The sequence below is a fragment of the Centruroides vittatus genome, unplaced genomic scaffold, assembly GCF_030686945.1.
Source record: "Centruroides vittatus isolate TY-2023 unplaced genomic scaffold, ASM3068694v2 contig_862, whole genome shotgun sequence".
NCBI lineage: Eukaryota > Metazoa > Arthropoda > Arachnida > Scorpiones > Buthidae > Centruroides > Centruroides vittatus.
The window spans coordinates 741,824-758,136 of NW_027122562.1; the positions used below are offsets into that span (position 1 = coordinate 741,824).

General features: G+C 30.2%; 1 protein-coding gene and 1 non-coding gene across 3 annotated transcripts in view; one reads left to right on the forward strand and one right to left on the reverse strand.

The window, feature by feature from the left end:
* Window positions 1-2,114: 2,114 nt before the first annotated feature.
* On the reverse strand, window positions 2,115-2,196 carry TRNAL-UAG (transfer RNA leucine (anticodon UAG)). Its single transcript has one exon. It is a non-coding gene; the product is annotated as a tRNA-Leu (tRNA).
* A 1,445-nt stretch (window positions 2,197-3,641) lies between these two features.
* The window catches only part of LOC136982666 (HMG box-containing protein 4-like), a 31,373-nt gene continuing 18,701 nt past the window's right edge, over window positions 3,642-16,313 (forward strand). Inside the window, exons 1-3 of one of the 2 annotated variants that reach the window (XM_067279229.1) lie at window positions 3,642-3,972; window positions 11,094-11,475; window positions 16,028-16,212. In XM_067279229.1, the coding sequence (XP_067135330.1) occupies window positions 11,115-11,475; window positions 16,028-16,212 (546 nt within the window). In that variant the 5' untranslated portion in view covers window positions 3,642-3,972; window positions 11,094-11,114. Of the gene's footprint in view, window positions 3,973-4,103; window positions 4,182-11,093; window positions 11,476-16,027; window positions 16,213-16,313 lie in introns of those variants that run through there. The other variant, XM_067279230.1, reaches the window with a different exon arrangement.

Here is a 16,313-nt window from a genome sequence, read left to right on the forward strand (position 1 = left end):
AAATATGTTAAACTTAATAGTCATTTGTTTTCTAACTACTGCAATTCGTTTTAGTACCAGGTGTACACGGAAATCAGTTCCCCACTGTACTGAGCTAGTAATTGCTTCGGTTAAGCTTTTGTTTAAGTCAGCAGGGTTTTACTTATGTCACCATTCCCTAATCTCTTAATTATTTAACTACTTCTTAGTAGAAATAACTCGAAACCAGTTACTTTGTACTCGAATATCTGTAGTCTTGGGAAAAAAGTGGAAAGAAATTTTTATGACAACCGATACTTAGATCGTACATTTAAGGAAAATAAATTCTAGAGCTTTTTTTGTACCATTGTACGTCTCATTCATTAAATTTGGTTGTAAATGATGATGCCAAAGTAACAGTTAATTTTTTAACATTATACAAGAATTGTACACGTTTTTTCTGCATTCCCTTACAGATGGGACATACTATAATCGTAATATCACCGGTTTAACATTGAAACCCGTAAGTAATATAAGATGGGAGAGCGGAATAAATATATCAAATATTTTAATGGATTTTTTTAAACTCCCGTCAACTATACAGAACTATCATAAAAACATGCCAGTAAACTCCTATCGGTTGGGTTAAGTTATAAATCTAGTCTAGGGTGGGCAACCTTTTTTATAACACGGGCCAGAATAAATTTTACGTTTTTCCGCGGGCCGTAGTAGTTAATTGACGCCTTTTTGTGACTCGTAATTTTTTTAGTCTGCAAATATGAAATAAATAAATAAAAAGTTTATACTACATTTATTTCTCTTATCGTTTTCGAAAATTACAAAGAATTGGAAAATTAACTATTAATTAGTTATTTTTCCAATTTAATAATCTATTAAAGATCTCGCGGGCCGGATAGAAACTTTTCGCGAGCCGTAGCTGGCCCGCGGGCCGGGGTTGCCCGCCGTTGATCTAGTCTACTCGTGATTCACGTAATCGGGCGAGAGCGGCCGAATATCTAGCAGGCAGGCGGCTAAACAGCCCACAACCGGTCCGGGATATAAAGTTAGAAGCTTTATGTGTGAAGCATCCACCAGCTAAACCGGGTGACGTTGGTGCTCTGTAAAGCGCATGCGCCAATGCCTATAATCTGGCTGCTTGGAAGTTGACAGGCAGGTGGCTAACAGCCCACAACCGCTCCGGGATATAAAGCTGTACTCTTTACGAGTGTGTCGCTTACCCGGTTTAGCCGGGTGAGCTAAACCGGGTGAGGTTGGTGCACTGTAAACCGCATGTGCTAATGCCTATATAATCTGGCTGATTGGAGACTGACCCGGTTTCGACATTCCTTCCGCCACCGAATTATTCGAATATACAATAGCAATCTTATCGTTTTTTTTCACATGTAGTATAGAAATTTGTAAAAGATACGTAATGCAGTTATAATAAAATATTAATTTTAATTAATTCAAAGTACGTTAAATTATGAAAATTTATATTTTATAAAATTCAAGGGAAAGTCATTGGAAGGTGGAATCGGCGCTTCCATCGCTTCCAATGACGGCACGCCACTGCGTATTAGCTAACATCGTATTATGGCAGATCCGTAATAGCGAGATTGAGACCGAAGTTTTAAACGCGAAAACGTGTACGTCGGACATTCAGCGCCGCTTTCCTGTAAACCTAGAAATTTGACAATGGTGTTTGGAAAGTCAGTGGAATCATGCTCGACATTCCAAACGCCATTGTCAAATTTCACAAATCATTGTGTAGCAAATCATAGCGTAATTCCACAAATCATTGTGTAGGAAACGTTCTGAAGTTTCAGTTCTTCTATAAAGAAATGTCACTACGAACGCTCTTAATTACGCTACGAGTGTGGGTTTTCAGTTCGCGTCAAAATGGCGACCGCACAACAAGAGTTCTTTGTTATTGAGTCTGCTAAAACTAAATTGGTTACGACTGTTCAACATGAGTATCGTCATAAATATGAAATTAAACTTGCTGACTCAAAATTTTACAACTAAAACTGAATTTATTTGTTACGTCGTAAGTTAGCAACTAGCATATCCCCCTTTAAAACTGGAAAGCTTGAAGTTCACATTAAATGTAAGAGAATATAAAAAGTTTCACATCTCAAAAAATAGCAGAAAAAACGTGGCAGGGGTGGGATTCGAACCCACGCCTCCAAAGAGACTGGTGCCTAAAACCAGCGCCTTAGACCGCTCGGCCACCCTACCACATACCAAAGGACTTTCTATTACACTAATTAAGGATATAAATATAGGAGTGAGCTTAATATCTTATTACTTTTGTTGGCAATCTCGATTGATAAACGATATCACTGCAAATCAAACTGTACTGACCATCTTAATTAATAAATACGACGAGTCATTATCGGATCGACTGAATATTGTGAAAATTTTGTTTAAATTATTTTGTCACTAATTTTTCAATGCTATATTGCATAATGCATATTCAGTATAATACATGTATGATTGTTAAACATGCAATATACAGATGCATGTACTGGTATAAGAATTGGTGTACTATCAGATATTACCATTTCTCCATAAATAACCAGATTTTCGAAAATAAATAAGATACTCATATACTAGGCTACTAGATTAAAACTATCACGATGTGAAAATAGTGTAAAGTCTGTCGTAGACTTTTTTTTATTTTGTAGGAAAGATTATTAAAGATAACAAATAATTATGATTTGTAAGAAAATTAATTATTAATAGTTTTAAATCAAATTCGAGACGGACAAATAAAACAATACTCAAACTTGAATCATTGATTGGATCATTACATTTCTTATTATTGCTTTCTTCAAGCAAATATGTAATAAGAACCATGCGTGTTATGAAAATGACACTTTTATTTAAAAACATCGCATTGTACTTTTTAAATAATAAACCTTGACAAAAAAATAAAAATAAAAAATTATGTATTTAGTTTTCTTAATTCACATGAAATGCAGAATCAATAATTTATATCAAATGTTTTTGGGGTTCTTGTAATTGATCCTGCCGTCCTTTTTTTTTAATTCTTTTCGCCCTGTGGGCACTAAGAGGGCCTCTTTTAGTAGGCCCATTATGGGTTCGACCAGGCCCACAATGGGGCAATCGGGTGGTGAGGGACGGGGCTCGACATATCCGAATGGACCAACCCCCGAAAAATTCCTGGGGATTTTTCGACTCGTTCGGATTCGATCCCGGGTTCCCCAAAGCGTAGGCTGCCAACTTGACCGCTCGGCCATCCGGCCGCTTGATCCTGCCGTCCTATGAGAGCCTGCCTGTACTGTACATACATATACAGTGTACATATACTGTATACATTATATACATATACATACATACACACTCCAATTTCTTATAATTTTTTAAAATCGATATGAAATACTTTTTCCGTTTCATTTTTCCCAATATTTTTCTTGCCATTTGCGAATTTTATTAATTTTGAGAATTATTTTTATATTTTTAATAAAATACAATAAAAATTGAATTAAACTTTTATTATTTAAGACTTGCAAAATATTTATAAAATATTTATTAAGAATAAACATGTAATTTTCTATTCACTATAATTCACAATAATTATAGCGTATAAATATGCGGGTTTATCCCGCCGTCGTATTATTAATTCTCGATTTTTATCATTTTCTTTTAAATAATAACAAAGAAGGGAATATGAAGCGCTAACGTTTATTAATTACGTTTTTATTAAATATAATTTTATAAAAATAATTCATATTTAGAAAATAAATTAAAGAATCGAAATCGTCGGAATAAATTATAATCTCGATAACCAATTAACTTTCGGGAAGATCGATCCGCCATCTTGAATTGATAAGAACAGAAAAAGCAAAAAAAAAAAAGAATAAAATTCAAATTTGATTTTAAATATCTCATTTAAGTAACTCAGTAACACTGTAAAAGATTGAAATGCTTCGCTGTGCATCGAAGGAAGAGCCTGTTTCTCTTTTTGTTACATTTGATTTTGACAATCAGGTAAATGATGAGTTTAAAATGTTTATTTTAACGTATAAAGTAATTAAATTTTTTTTAAATACTTAATTATTAATATAAAAATTCGGCTTGAATACGATAAAGCGCGTTTTCTTCCCGAAATGTCACCATCCGTGTCGCCTGTCTACATTTAGATTCCTCGACGTAAACAAACAGAAAAATGGCGGTTAATTTTAATGTAAAATCATCTCGTAAGAAATTTATTTATACCGATTATTGATCAGTTCTAGAATTAGAAATTAAGAGATTGTAATTCTAGAACGTAGTTCTAGAATTAGAAATTAAGAGATTGTAATTCTAGAACATAAAAGTTCTAGAATTAGAGAATTAACATTTTATATTATTAAAACGAAACAGGGTACCCAAAACAGACTTGACAAGTGATAAATTTATTGTATGAGAAATGTTTTTGGATTTGGATGTCCAAAATATTTCTCATTTCTCTACTTTGGTACATCTTGTTTTTATTTTAAACTTGTTTTTGTTTGACTTTGAAAGTTTCTAATTGAAATACCAAACTTGTTATTGTTTATGAGTACAGATTTATTTATGCAGTGGTAGCTTTGGAGGCCCCTCTAGCAACTAACATTCCTGAAAATTCTATAGTGTTTTCTACTTTAAATTCATATGCTAGTTATAAATGTACCTTGCTGTATTTTGTTTCCAGAATTTTTTCTTATTTTGTCCTTTTTTTTTTTATTTTCTTGTTTATTATTTTCTCTTTGTGGAGTCTCCTGGCACATGTCCAGAATGCCTGCCCATAAATCTGGCTCTGATTGTTCAATTCCCTTGAAATTTTAGATGAACAATGTGCTTTATTCTTTACATTTTTGTGTTTTTCTTTCAAAAATATTTCACTAAATCAAGTTGTATGTCATTCAAGAGGTATATAGAGAAATGGCATCTAGCTTCAGTTTCTTTCTAAATAAAGGGTATATTAAAAATTAAGAAATAAGATTAAATAAGTTTCAATTACATACTGACTAATTTATCGTGCTGTTTTAAATAGTATGATTAGTTATAAAAATAATGTATTGTTTTTATATCTTTCAGAAAATTATATTACATTATGTTCAATGATGGATTATTCTAGCTTAGATGCTTCAAGCACTTGCTTAAGCAAATAAAATAATATATTAAATTTAATTTGCAAATATTATAAGAAAACATTTAAAGGACTACAAAAATAATTGGAACTTGGGGTTTCTAGATGCATGAATTTGCCTCCAACCAAACTTGAATTATTATTGATTGCTATTAAAAATTTATTCAATACTATGATAATTTGATGCAATACATTAAGGCATGCACCAAAATAATTTAATGTGAGTAAAAACTTACTTTGAATAATTTGATATTATATAACTATATTATTTAATTATTGATATTGAAAATTAAATATATTGAGAAAAATCTAGAACAGGATGACTACAGTGGGATTTGAATTTGTAGTCTTCATAGATAGATAACTATATTGCACTAGCTGAGCATTTCAAGTCAAATATTTTCTTATGGAAAATAAGGAATGTAATGTACAAATAAGCATTATACTTGTTAGTTCAATAGTTTATCAATTATCTAAATCTAAATAGTAGGCTAGTAGGCTTATCATATCCTGATCTATAGCAAAATATACAGTTAGATAAAAGAAAAATATTTTTTATTCCATTCACCTAAAAAGAATTTTGTTTAAGTAGTCATAGAATTTTCTAATTCTAAAGTTTTAATAAAGTTATCAAGAGTTCTTTGTTTCTTGATGAAACTTTTTTCTGTATGTGAGAGAAATCAATACAATGTCAAAAAATAACCACAAGAGCAATTGAAATGAGCCATCAAATGTGGAAGAGCAAAAGTGGCAAATTATTTTGTTTAGGGGACAAAAAATTATAGCTAATTATAGATAGCCCAGACCAAGATGCACATAGTTTGATTTTTAGCCTTTCAGTGACTTTCTTTAGAGTAAAAATGGAAAAAGAGAAGCAAAAAGAAAGTATTATAAGAGAAAACATAATGTTAGATCTTTAACTAGTAAACAAAACTTTACAGAAAATGAGGATCCTACTGGAGATTGATAAATAAAAAAAAGCACTTCTACTAAGAGAATGAAGTTTCAGTTTATATATAGGAAAAGTATTGTTTTTTAAAAATAAATATTTATTGAAGTTAGACAGCACATTTCTAAAATTTCCAAGAAAACTTTTGCTTTTTTACTCAGATACAATTTTTTTTCTTTTTTTTAGTTTAACCTATCAGTTTTAGTTAAGGAATTTTCTGAAATGTAAAATCCAATTCAAGTTTCTTTTCTAAATAAAAAGTTTCAAAGACTTTAAAAAATTCATTTTGTTAATTGTGGATTAAGTGTAAAATTTGTGAACTTAATTTTAATTTTATTTTTGTTGCATATTACAGTTGTTATCATTATATCTTTATATTATAAAAAGCTATATGATGAAGGAGTATATGAGGTTTTGAAAATGTTTAAGGTTAATATAAGTTCTGTTTGACTAAAAATTTAAGTTGATTTTATTTTTTTTTAAATTAATTGAATTTATAAAGTCAAATATGATCTGTAATATCATTTCAAAGTTTAGTGTTATTTAGTACTATTAGCATTTGCATGTTATTGACCAAATTTCAACGTGATATTAGCTTATAGTATGAAATTATTGAATTTGTATTGGAAAGATTATCAATTATTTAAAAAATTAACATGAAAATATTAAGTATTTAATAGTGCTTAAAATAGGGAAAAAATAAATTGCTTGCTTTTCATGGTCCCACCCTCCAGAACTATTCCAACTGGTCTCAAATTACTACAGAAGAAATTTGAGCTTGATATATTAATATTTAGAGGTAGCTCAATGACCACAAAGTTTATAAAAAGATTTATGACAAATGAAAACATACAAGACCTGTTTTGGTAAACCAGACTTGTTTCACTTTTTTAGACAATTACAGACTAATTAAATAGTCATGTAGACACTACAATATTCAAAAACTTGATGGATTACAAACCAGAAATGCAACAAAAAAATTTTTAAATGTCACAATTCACAAAATTGAAATTTTCAGTACAATGTTCAATGCAACTTTATCAGTTTATTTTGGTAGAGGCAGAGAATTTTCTTTCTTGTTGTCTGGATAAGCCTGATGGTGCTGTTGAACAGTTTGCAGCAAATACTGAAGTTTGCTATCGGTCTCATGGTCATATTTAGTCTTAGGTGGAGTTTACCACCTGCTTAGGGCTGCACTCCCAAACAACCCGACTCTTGAGAGGTCGAATCCCGAAGCGACTGCGGCAGCTAAGGGCCTTGCACTCGCTCTGGGCGTCGTGCCTCGGTGGAGCGACACGTCCGGGGTGGACAGATATAACACCAGCGATCCCTCCAAGGAGAGGAAAGCCAGTGTTATATCTGTCCGCCCCGGACGTGTCACTCCACCGAGGCACGACACCCAGAGCGGGTGCAAGGCCCTTAGCTGCTGCGGTCGCTTTGGGATTCGACCTCTCAAGAGTCGGGTTGTTTGGGAGTGCAGCCCTAAGCAGGTGGTAAACTCCACCTAAGACTAAATACGGCCGTGAGACCGATAGCAAACAAGTACCGTGAGGGAAAGTTGAAAAGAACTTTGAAGAGAGAATACTGAAATTGTAATTCATCATGAGTCTTTAGGCCACTGAATTCTGGATGAGTGCAACCATGCAGAACGCATGGTCATTAACAACTTTAACGGCATGTTCTGACTCTACAACCTTCTGGTAGTCCTCTCTATCTTTCCACAGGTCAGGATCTACAGTGAAAAATGTATCTGGAAGTTCCATTAATTCAAATAAAGTCTGTGGCTTTGCAGATATAAAACACTCAAGATTTTTTTTTATGAATGTGTCCAAATCAACACTGATTTGCTTAGTGTGATCCTGTTCGTTGTCATTATCTTTTTGCATTGCTGTAATCATTAGCCTCTTTGTTACAGAATTTACATGGTTGTCGAAAAAAGCAAGAAAAGCTAAAGCAACCAGATCTGGTAACAAATTTCATAAGTGTTTAGAAAATTTGAGAGATGCTGCCTTGGATATTGTCGTGTCGATTGCAGAGTATTCAAGAAGCAATTTCAGAAGTTGAAGGTCATTTTTAAGGTCCACTGGCTGCCAATGGAGCTGAAATCCAGGCTTTCAAGTACACACGTGCAGCAAAGACACACACATCCCATAGTCCCTTCTCTTCTTTTTTTTTGTTAAGTAGAACTGGCCGCTAAACATCCACACCTTCAAACTGTAAATTACCTTTGAGAGCCAGTTTGCATGATGCATGGCTCTAGATGTCATAAATTGAACCCCTCTCTGTGGGATCAAACCAAGAAAGGTAATAACAAATTCACTGAATTCTCTGTAGTCATCTCTTGGCTGACTGTTTTCCAGATAGCTGTTTGTTGAGTTTGCAAACAGCTATCTGGATGTCTTGCAGTGTTCTTGATGCTGTGTTATTTATAAATCCTGTTTCATATTTCTGTTGATCAATTAACTGCCAATGATGTTGAAATCACTTAGAGTGGAACTTCTGATGTTGATATGGATCCCAGACAGACTTCAAACATTGCACCAATGATCAACTCCATTACATGATGCCTGCATATTAGTGATAGCAACTCCTTACCTAGCTTCTGTTCTAGGAAGACACAGGTGCCAGCAATCTGGCTAGTGTTGGAGCTGGTATCAAAAGACCATACAAGCCAAATAGCCAATAGGTGCTGATGTAAGCAGTATGAGTCACTGAGTCAGCCTCAACCAGAAACAGGGAAAAACATTTGCAGCAAGACTTGATGATGTTAGCAAAATAATGATCACGAGAAATTAATTTTGTGTAACTAATGTGTGATTAATTTAATGGTTTATTTATTCAGATGACCAACTGCAGTTCTACAAACTGTTGTACTAAAATGGATACATTGTGGTTCAAACTTGTGATTGGCATATTACTATTTAGAACTAAACTTCAGTGACATTGAGCTACCAGTAAATATTCACCAATGGAGTAGATTTTTGGCATGAATTTTTTTTCTATATATATTTGAATGGAGAGTAGAAGGTTCACATTTATAAATTGTGAAAATAAGCTCCAGTATTTAATAGAAAAAAAACATAATAGCATTAATAACTTTCATTATTTTATAATAAATTTTAAATGTAAAATAATTTCAAATAAATTTATAAAAACATTTTCAGAATGTTTTAGTACTCCAATTAGAAACATTTCTAACAGACATTTTTCTTTTCTTTCTTTCTTTTGGTCATTAATATGGAGATTCTGGCCGGATCGCCTTCTCTCTGATGTGCTCCGTTTTGCAGTTAGGTGAAGCGGTGTGTTCGATAGATAAAGCATTCAAATGCTTCCACGTGTTGTCGAGGCGGGAGGTCTGTTCTCACCCAGTAGATGGGCATTAATAAGTATTCTGGAGACTGCAGAACGGGAGAATCAATCTTCTATGCACTCAGTATTCATCTTGATTATCAAAACTATTATGTATATTACAAATTTAATATCACTAAACTATTTATTCATAAAATGACAGATTAATATTTATACATTTAAACTTCAATGTTAAATCCAAATTATTATTCTGGTATTACATTATTTGTTTTTGTTTTCCTATTCTGAATTAATTTTATTTCATTACAAACAGTAATCAAAAATAAAAATTTTAGTTGTTTTTCTTTTTTTTAATTAAATTGAACAAATTTCTGACCAGCTATATTGTGATTAATAGAAAATGTCCAAATTTTTAATACAAATAATTTAAACCTAAGTGAATCATCTGTACTGTTTTTCAGTTCAATTGAATATATAAAATTAAATGTTTATATATCAACTTTGTAAATTTTATATTATATATAATTGATCAAAATATAAGATATAAATTGTTAATGTTAGGGATCTTTTGTAGGAAATGTATTTCATTTTTTTTTTATAAGTATCAATAATATTGACAAACTTAAAAATTAGTTTTAGAAATCTAGATAATGTCTTATTGATTAATACAATGAAATTCTATTGATCTTGATCAAGCAAAAAGATTGTAGTCAATAGAAGATTGAATAAGGAAATTAATAAAAATACTGAGTATGGTTTTAATGTTTGATATTTTTTTATTTTTTATTTTGTGTAGAACATAGCAAACCATCTACTGAAATTTTTTTATAAATTTTATAATTTAATTATGATAATTTACCAATAATCATTTTGTAGATTTAGCCATTTTTTAAATTAGAAAAAAAATTTATGTTAATGATGGCAAAATTTTTCTGAAGGTGAGTCAAAATTGAATTTGAAATTTGCTTCAAACTCCAAATTGCATGTCAAATATTCAATTTTAGTAATAAAAAAATGCTTGCAAATTTTACTTTTAACTTTTTATCTATATCAGAAAATAACAATAAACTCTATATAAGTGTACAAGAAAATAATAATGTGAGTATAATGGAAACAAATATTTTATTTAATGGGAAATCTGTTGTTGTTGTTTATTTGATGTTTTTTCTATCTGAGGTTTGTAATTACTGGCTTTTAAGACTTTTCAAGACAGCTTTAGGATTCTGCTTTTACACTACATATGCAGTTTTGAAATTTATGAAATCCTAAAACTTTCTGAATTTTCAGTGTGATTATCTTGAAATTGTTCTGCAGGTTACTGTGTGATGTTATTGTTGAATATTCATAAAATTTATTTTTATAATTATTGGGGCTATTAATATATTCAATATAAAGTTGCAGTAATGTCATGATAAATTTATATAGCTTAATATAATAGAGACATACTGTACTTATAATAACTTGGTAACATGAAATAGCTTGATATTATCCATCTGTCTGAATCTATTACTATTTAGTTTTTCATTTTGAAATTATAGACTTTAAAAATAAAAAATAAAATTTAATATAAAAAATTTGAGGAATTCCTAATATGAATTTAAATAGAAAAAGTTATATGTTAAATTTATTATTATAAAGTATTTTTTCTGTTTCTCCTGTTGAAAATATAAATGTGAAATAAATTTATCTTATTCTTTGCTTTATGCAAAAGAAATTAATAAAATGTTTTGATATTTTCAGATAGAATTAGCTTAATTCAAAATGATAGCAAATGCTGGAATTTCAAGATCAGGTCGTGTTAGAAAGAAATCAGCAAAATTAATTGAAATGGAAGACTGGGATTCCGGTGATGGAGAAAATTACAACAAGCCTCGCAAAAAATCAAAATCATTTGATGATTCTGACCAAGACAGTGAACGTAAGGTAGCTCCAATAAGAATACCTAAACCCCCATTTACTTTGATGTCACCTCAAAAAAAGAAATCTGATAATTTAACAATGAATAAAATTCTACCTATGAAAATAATATCAAGAGATGGTACACCAGTTGAAGTAAAAAGTAGTACTTCTTATGGAATGAATATTCCATCTATGTCTACAGTTTTGACACCAAAAATGCAAGGTTAGAATTTAATTAAATTTTAATTCAGTACAGTAAGACCCCATTTAATGCCGGGCATGCGTTCCTAGACAACAAAGCACTAAATGAAACAGCGTTAAACAAAGTCATTTTAACATAGAGTAAATAGAGAAAGGGGAACATGCAACCAAAAATAAACAAATTTTACTATAATTTTAAGTTATTTTTATATTAATTTGCATAATAATATATGTTAAATAACACAAAAATATGCACACAGAAATGTAAAGTCCATTTTTTGTGACAAAGGTCTTTTCTGAAATTCTTGTTTTTTGCTATAAAGTCATGTAGTTTCAATTGTTGCTTTTTTTTTCCTTAAGCAAATGTAGGTAGCAAGAAATCATATCCAAAACACCTTGTTTTGCTTTTGCACTACTTTCAAAATCTGGATCATTCACTACAATTTGATCAACGATTTCGGTTATCATTACCAAACTTTTACTAAGTAAATCTGTAGAGAAAATCTTTGGGTTCTTCGTTTTCAGAATCACTATTTCACAGTTCTACATGAATTCCTTGTTCTGCCAGTTCTTGAAGGTTGGCGCTCACCAGAAACCTGCAGTAATTCCTCAATATCCTGCTCATGTACATCTCCTAGTCCTGCTGTATCGATTAGGTTGACAATATGGTCAACTTAACGACACAGCAATGGGCTCTTCTCGTTGAGAATTCTTGGGTACTGTACCTTCAGTCGTAATATCTTCCACACTTCATTTATGCATTTATCAGCTAATTCTTGCCAAGTGAAGTTGTTATTTCCATGTGGCATCCATGATGATATATTTTTTTCCAATATTGCACCAAACAAACATAGATTTAAGGGAAGTACTGTACAGTGCTACGACGAATTGACACTTTTTGCTGATTGGTTCGTGTTCATAAATAATCGTATTATATACAAATTAATGAAATGCCACGATAATCTAAATTGATGTAAATTTTGAGTTTTTTTTTAGGGCTCAAGCAGACCATGTTATATCGAATCAGCATTAATCGAGGCAGCATTAAGCAGGGTCTTACTGTATCTTTATTTTAAAACACTTCTTATTTATTGATAATTTATGATTCATATATTTGTGATCTTAACTATGTTAGAGAAAAAATTTTGAAAATTTTACTTTTAGTATAATCTCTGTAGATATTTAATATAATAAATAAGATGATCATAATAAATTTTCCTATTAAAAAGTTATTTTTAACCATTGTAAATAATCTTTTAATTGCATTTTTTATATTCTTTTAGGAAAGATAATCCAATCCTGCTAAATTTCTTTAAGATAAGCAAATTTCTTGCAATCACACAATGATTTTAAAGACTTTTTACAAATATTTAATTATTGCAGGATAAGAAACTTATCAGTATCCTGGTTTTTGTTTTCTTTTTGTTATAACCATGCATTATTAAAAAAGATTCTGTTTATGTATAAGTCTATAAAATTTGTTTAGTATAATTATTGGAAGAGTTTTTAAAATTATAAATAATACTTTCGGTTCTGTCAGAGTTAAGACATGAACATGAATTTGCAATAGCAACCAGCTAATATTGCTGGTCAACCATCTAAAAGTTTTTCTTGACAAAAGTATTATACACATGTTTAAAAATAAAATTATTTATTTTCAGAGTCATATACTCTAATGATGATTTTTAAGTTTAAGTTTAAATATAATATATATATATAAATATATATATATATATATACAGTAGAGCATCGTTTATTTGAATCATTTGGGGACTGGGGTTGTTTGGATAACTGATTATGTACAAAAAAATTTATTAACCTATCCGTTGTTGAAATTTTTCTCCGTTGCATGTTGCTTCGTGTTGAATTATCGTCAATTTTAAGCCTAACGAAAATTTTTATAATAATAATCGAGACTATTGTATCATTAAAAATTATTTCTTTATTTTGTACAAACAAAATAAATATGTTGAAAAATATTAAAACAAAAAAATTATACTTTAGAAGTTAATCTAGTATCAAAAACATTCGATTCAGCATGACACAGTTCAACTGGAAAGCTTTCGGTTGACTGGCTTTCAGATAAACAATGCTCTACTGTATATACAGGGTGTTTTTTTTATCTTGAGACAATGAATTAACTTACCTTTTTCTCAAAATAATGAGATTCAAGTATCTAGAAAAGTTGTAGGATTTTGAAGGCCCAATCAATTGGTGACCTTGAATTTGACCTTGACCTTCAAGGTCATTTGAGGGTCAAGTCTGTTTTTTTTCAATGGGAACACACATTTTTGACCACAGCAATGGAAAGAGTAAGAAATTTCACAACCAGATATATCTTTGACCTTATGGTCTAGGTCAAAGGTCACAGTTATTTTAAGGTTTAAATTATAAGCTTTTTCTAATGGGAAACCATACTTTTTATTACTAGAATAGGCAGGGAGGTAAAAGTTACATTTACATGGAAAGAGTGGAAAATTTCACAATCAGCCATGACCTTGAGCACCCCAAATTTGACCTCTGAAGGTCATCTCAAGCATGATAATTTTAAGTGTGGCTCAACAAATGCATTGAAGTGGAAAGGCATTATTTTGAACATTTGTTATAAAATTTTTCCCGAAACCAACATTTCAAGCAATGGCAAGAAGTAAGGTGACTCACAAAAAACAAGCACCACGATAGTGAGAGGCAAAGGGACTCACTGAAAATAAGCACCTCAAAGGGAGCAGAAAACTACTACTTCCACATTGTTACTCCTGGATAGTGCTAAAAGTAGTGAATGCTTTTAAAGGTCAAAATAATAAGGTCATGAAAAAATGTAACTTTTACCTCTCTGCCCATTCCGGTAATAAAAAGTATGGTTTCCCATTAGAAACAGCTTATAATTTAAACCTTAAAATAATCTTGACCTTTGACCTAGACCATAAGGGGAAAGGTATATCTGGTTGTGAAATTTTTTGCTCTTTCCATTGCCGGGGTCAAAAATGTGTTCTCATTGAAAAAAAAAAACAGACTTGACCCTCAAATGACCTTGTAGGTCATGGTCAAGGTCACATCCAAGGTCACCAATTGATTGGGCCTTCGAAACCCTACAACTTTTCTAGATACCTTTTTCTCAAATTAATGAGATCCAAGTAAGTTATTTCATTGTCTCAAGATACATACATACATACATACATACAGAGTGTTTTTTTTATGTGTATATAGTATTATTATATTAGTATTTATAGTATTAAAAAGTCAAAATTAAAGATTAGATTTTTATTTTTGAAAAAAATGTAAAGAATCCAGGAAAAAAATTATTTAAGAAATGAAATTTGATCTTCAGAAATATTAAAATTAATAACATAGATTAATAAAAATTCTTTAATTACTTTTAGAAGCCTTTATGATAAAAATATTTATTCAAGATAAATGTCTTTAGAATTCAACATTTCAATATCAAATTTTTATTTTGAATTTAAATATAAACCAAAATAAAGCTTAAACTGAGATATTGAACTCTAAAAATGTTCACTCTGAGTAAATAATTTTATCATTCAAACTTACATAAATAAAACAGATAAATAGTTTTAGTTTTATTTAACAAAAAATTATCCGTTATTCAAATGAGTCAATAAGAGTATTGATTAGGGTTGAGCTATACCAAAATTTTGATATTGATATTGGGCTTGATATCAAGATGACTTTAATATATCAATATGCTAAAATTTACAATATCAATATAATAAACATATATGATTTCAGTTTGATATATCGGTTATTGGCACATTGCTAGTATTGATGAATTACTCTACTTACAAAATCGGTTCTTTGAAGAAATGCATTTGAAAAAGTCCATAAAAAATTGTGCACAGAAAAACCTACTGTCATATATGCAAACATAGAAATTACTTATATGGAAAAAATGCCCCTACAGAAAATTACTTTCACTGAAAAATACACATACACAGTAATTTTCATGTAAAGCTGAAGATTTATATATAGTTTCAAGTACCATAGATATTTATAATTGTGGATAACCATTCATCTCCCATTTATGAGAATAAATAAATTATATATTCTGCAGACCATATGACTTTCCAGTTGAACAGTAATGTATTGCCAATGTATATGTGACAGCTAATAAATTAAATGCAGAAAATTTTACTATTTGAAACATACAAATGCTATTTATTTCTAGAAAACAAATATTTCTAAATCTTTCATTTTCTTGAACTTATTAACAGCAATTGTGAATTTGACACCTCTAGTAATATCAAATTTATAAATTATTAACCAATATAACAATGTATATGTGTTATGTGCACAAAATGGAAATAGAGTTAGATATCAAATTAACTTGTTCACATAATGATCTGGAATAAATTAGGTTGTATAATAAATTTATGAATTTTTATGTATATTCATTTACATATACAGTATTTCTGTAAAAACTGATATATACTTTTGAAATTCTAATATGATTTTTTTGGACTTATATTATAACTACAGATAATATAAATTAATCAATCCAGTTAATTTGTCTTATTTCATGTATTTTGAAAAATTTTAAAATTGTTTATATTTTTTAGTTCTTTCATCTACAAGTTCTGAAACAAGTGATTCCAGTTCTGATGAATCTGATTCAGATAATGCTTTCCCTCGATCTCCTATTCTTCCAGTAAATTTGCAATCACATGATATGATAAAGAAAAAAATGTCTACTGGTCAGAATATATCCAAACAAATGCCTGCAAAAAAAGTTGAAGTAAAGCTGGTGAGTTTTTACACTTTTCTAAAATATTTGTTAAAATAATTATAGTTAATGCTGTGATTGTAGTAATTAAAGGTATTACCTTATTAACAAAGTTTTGTTTG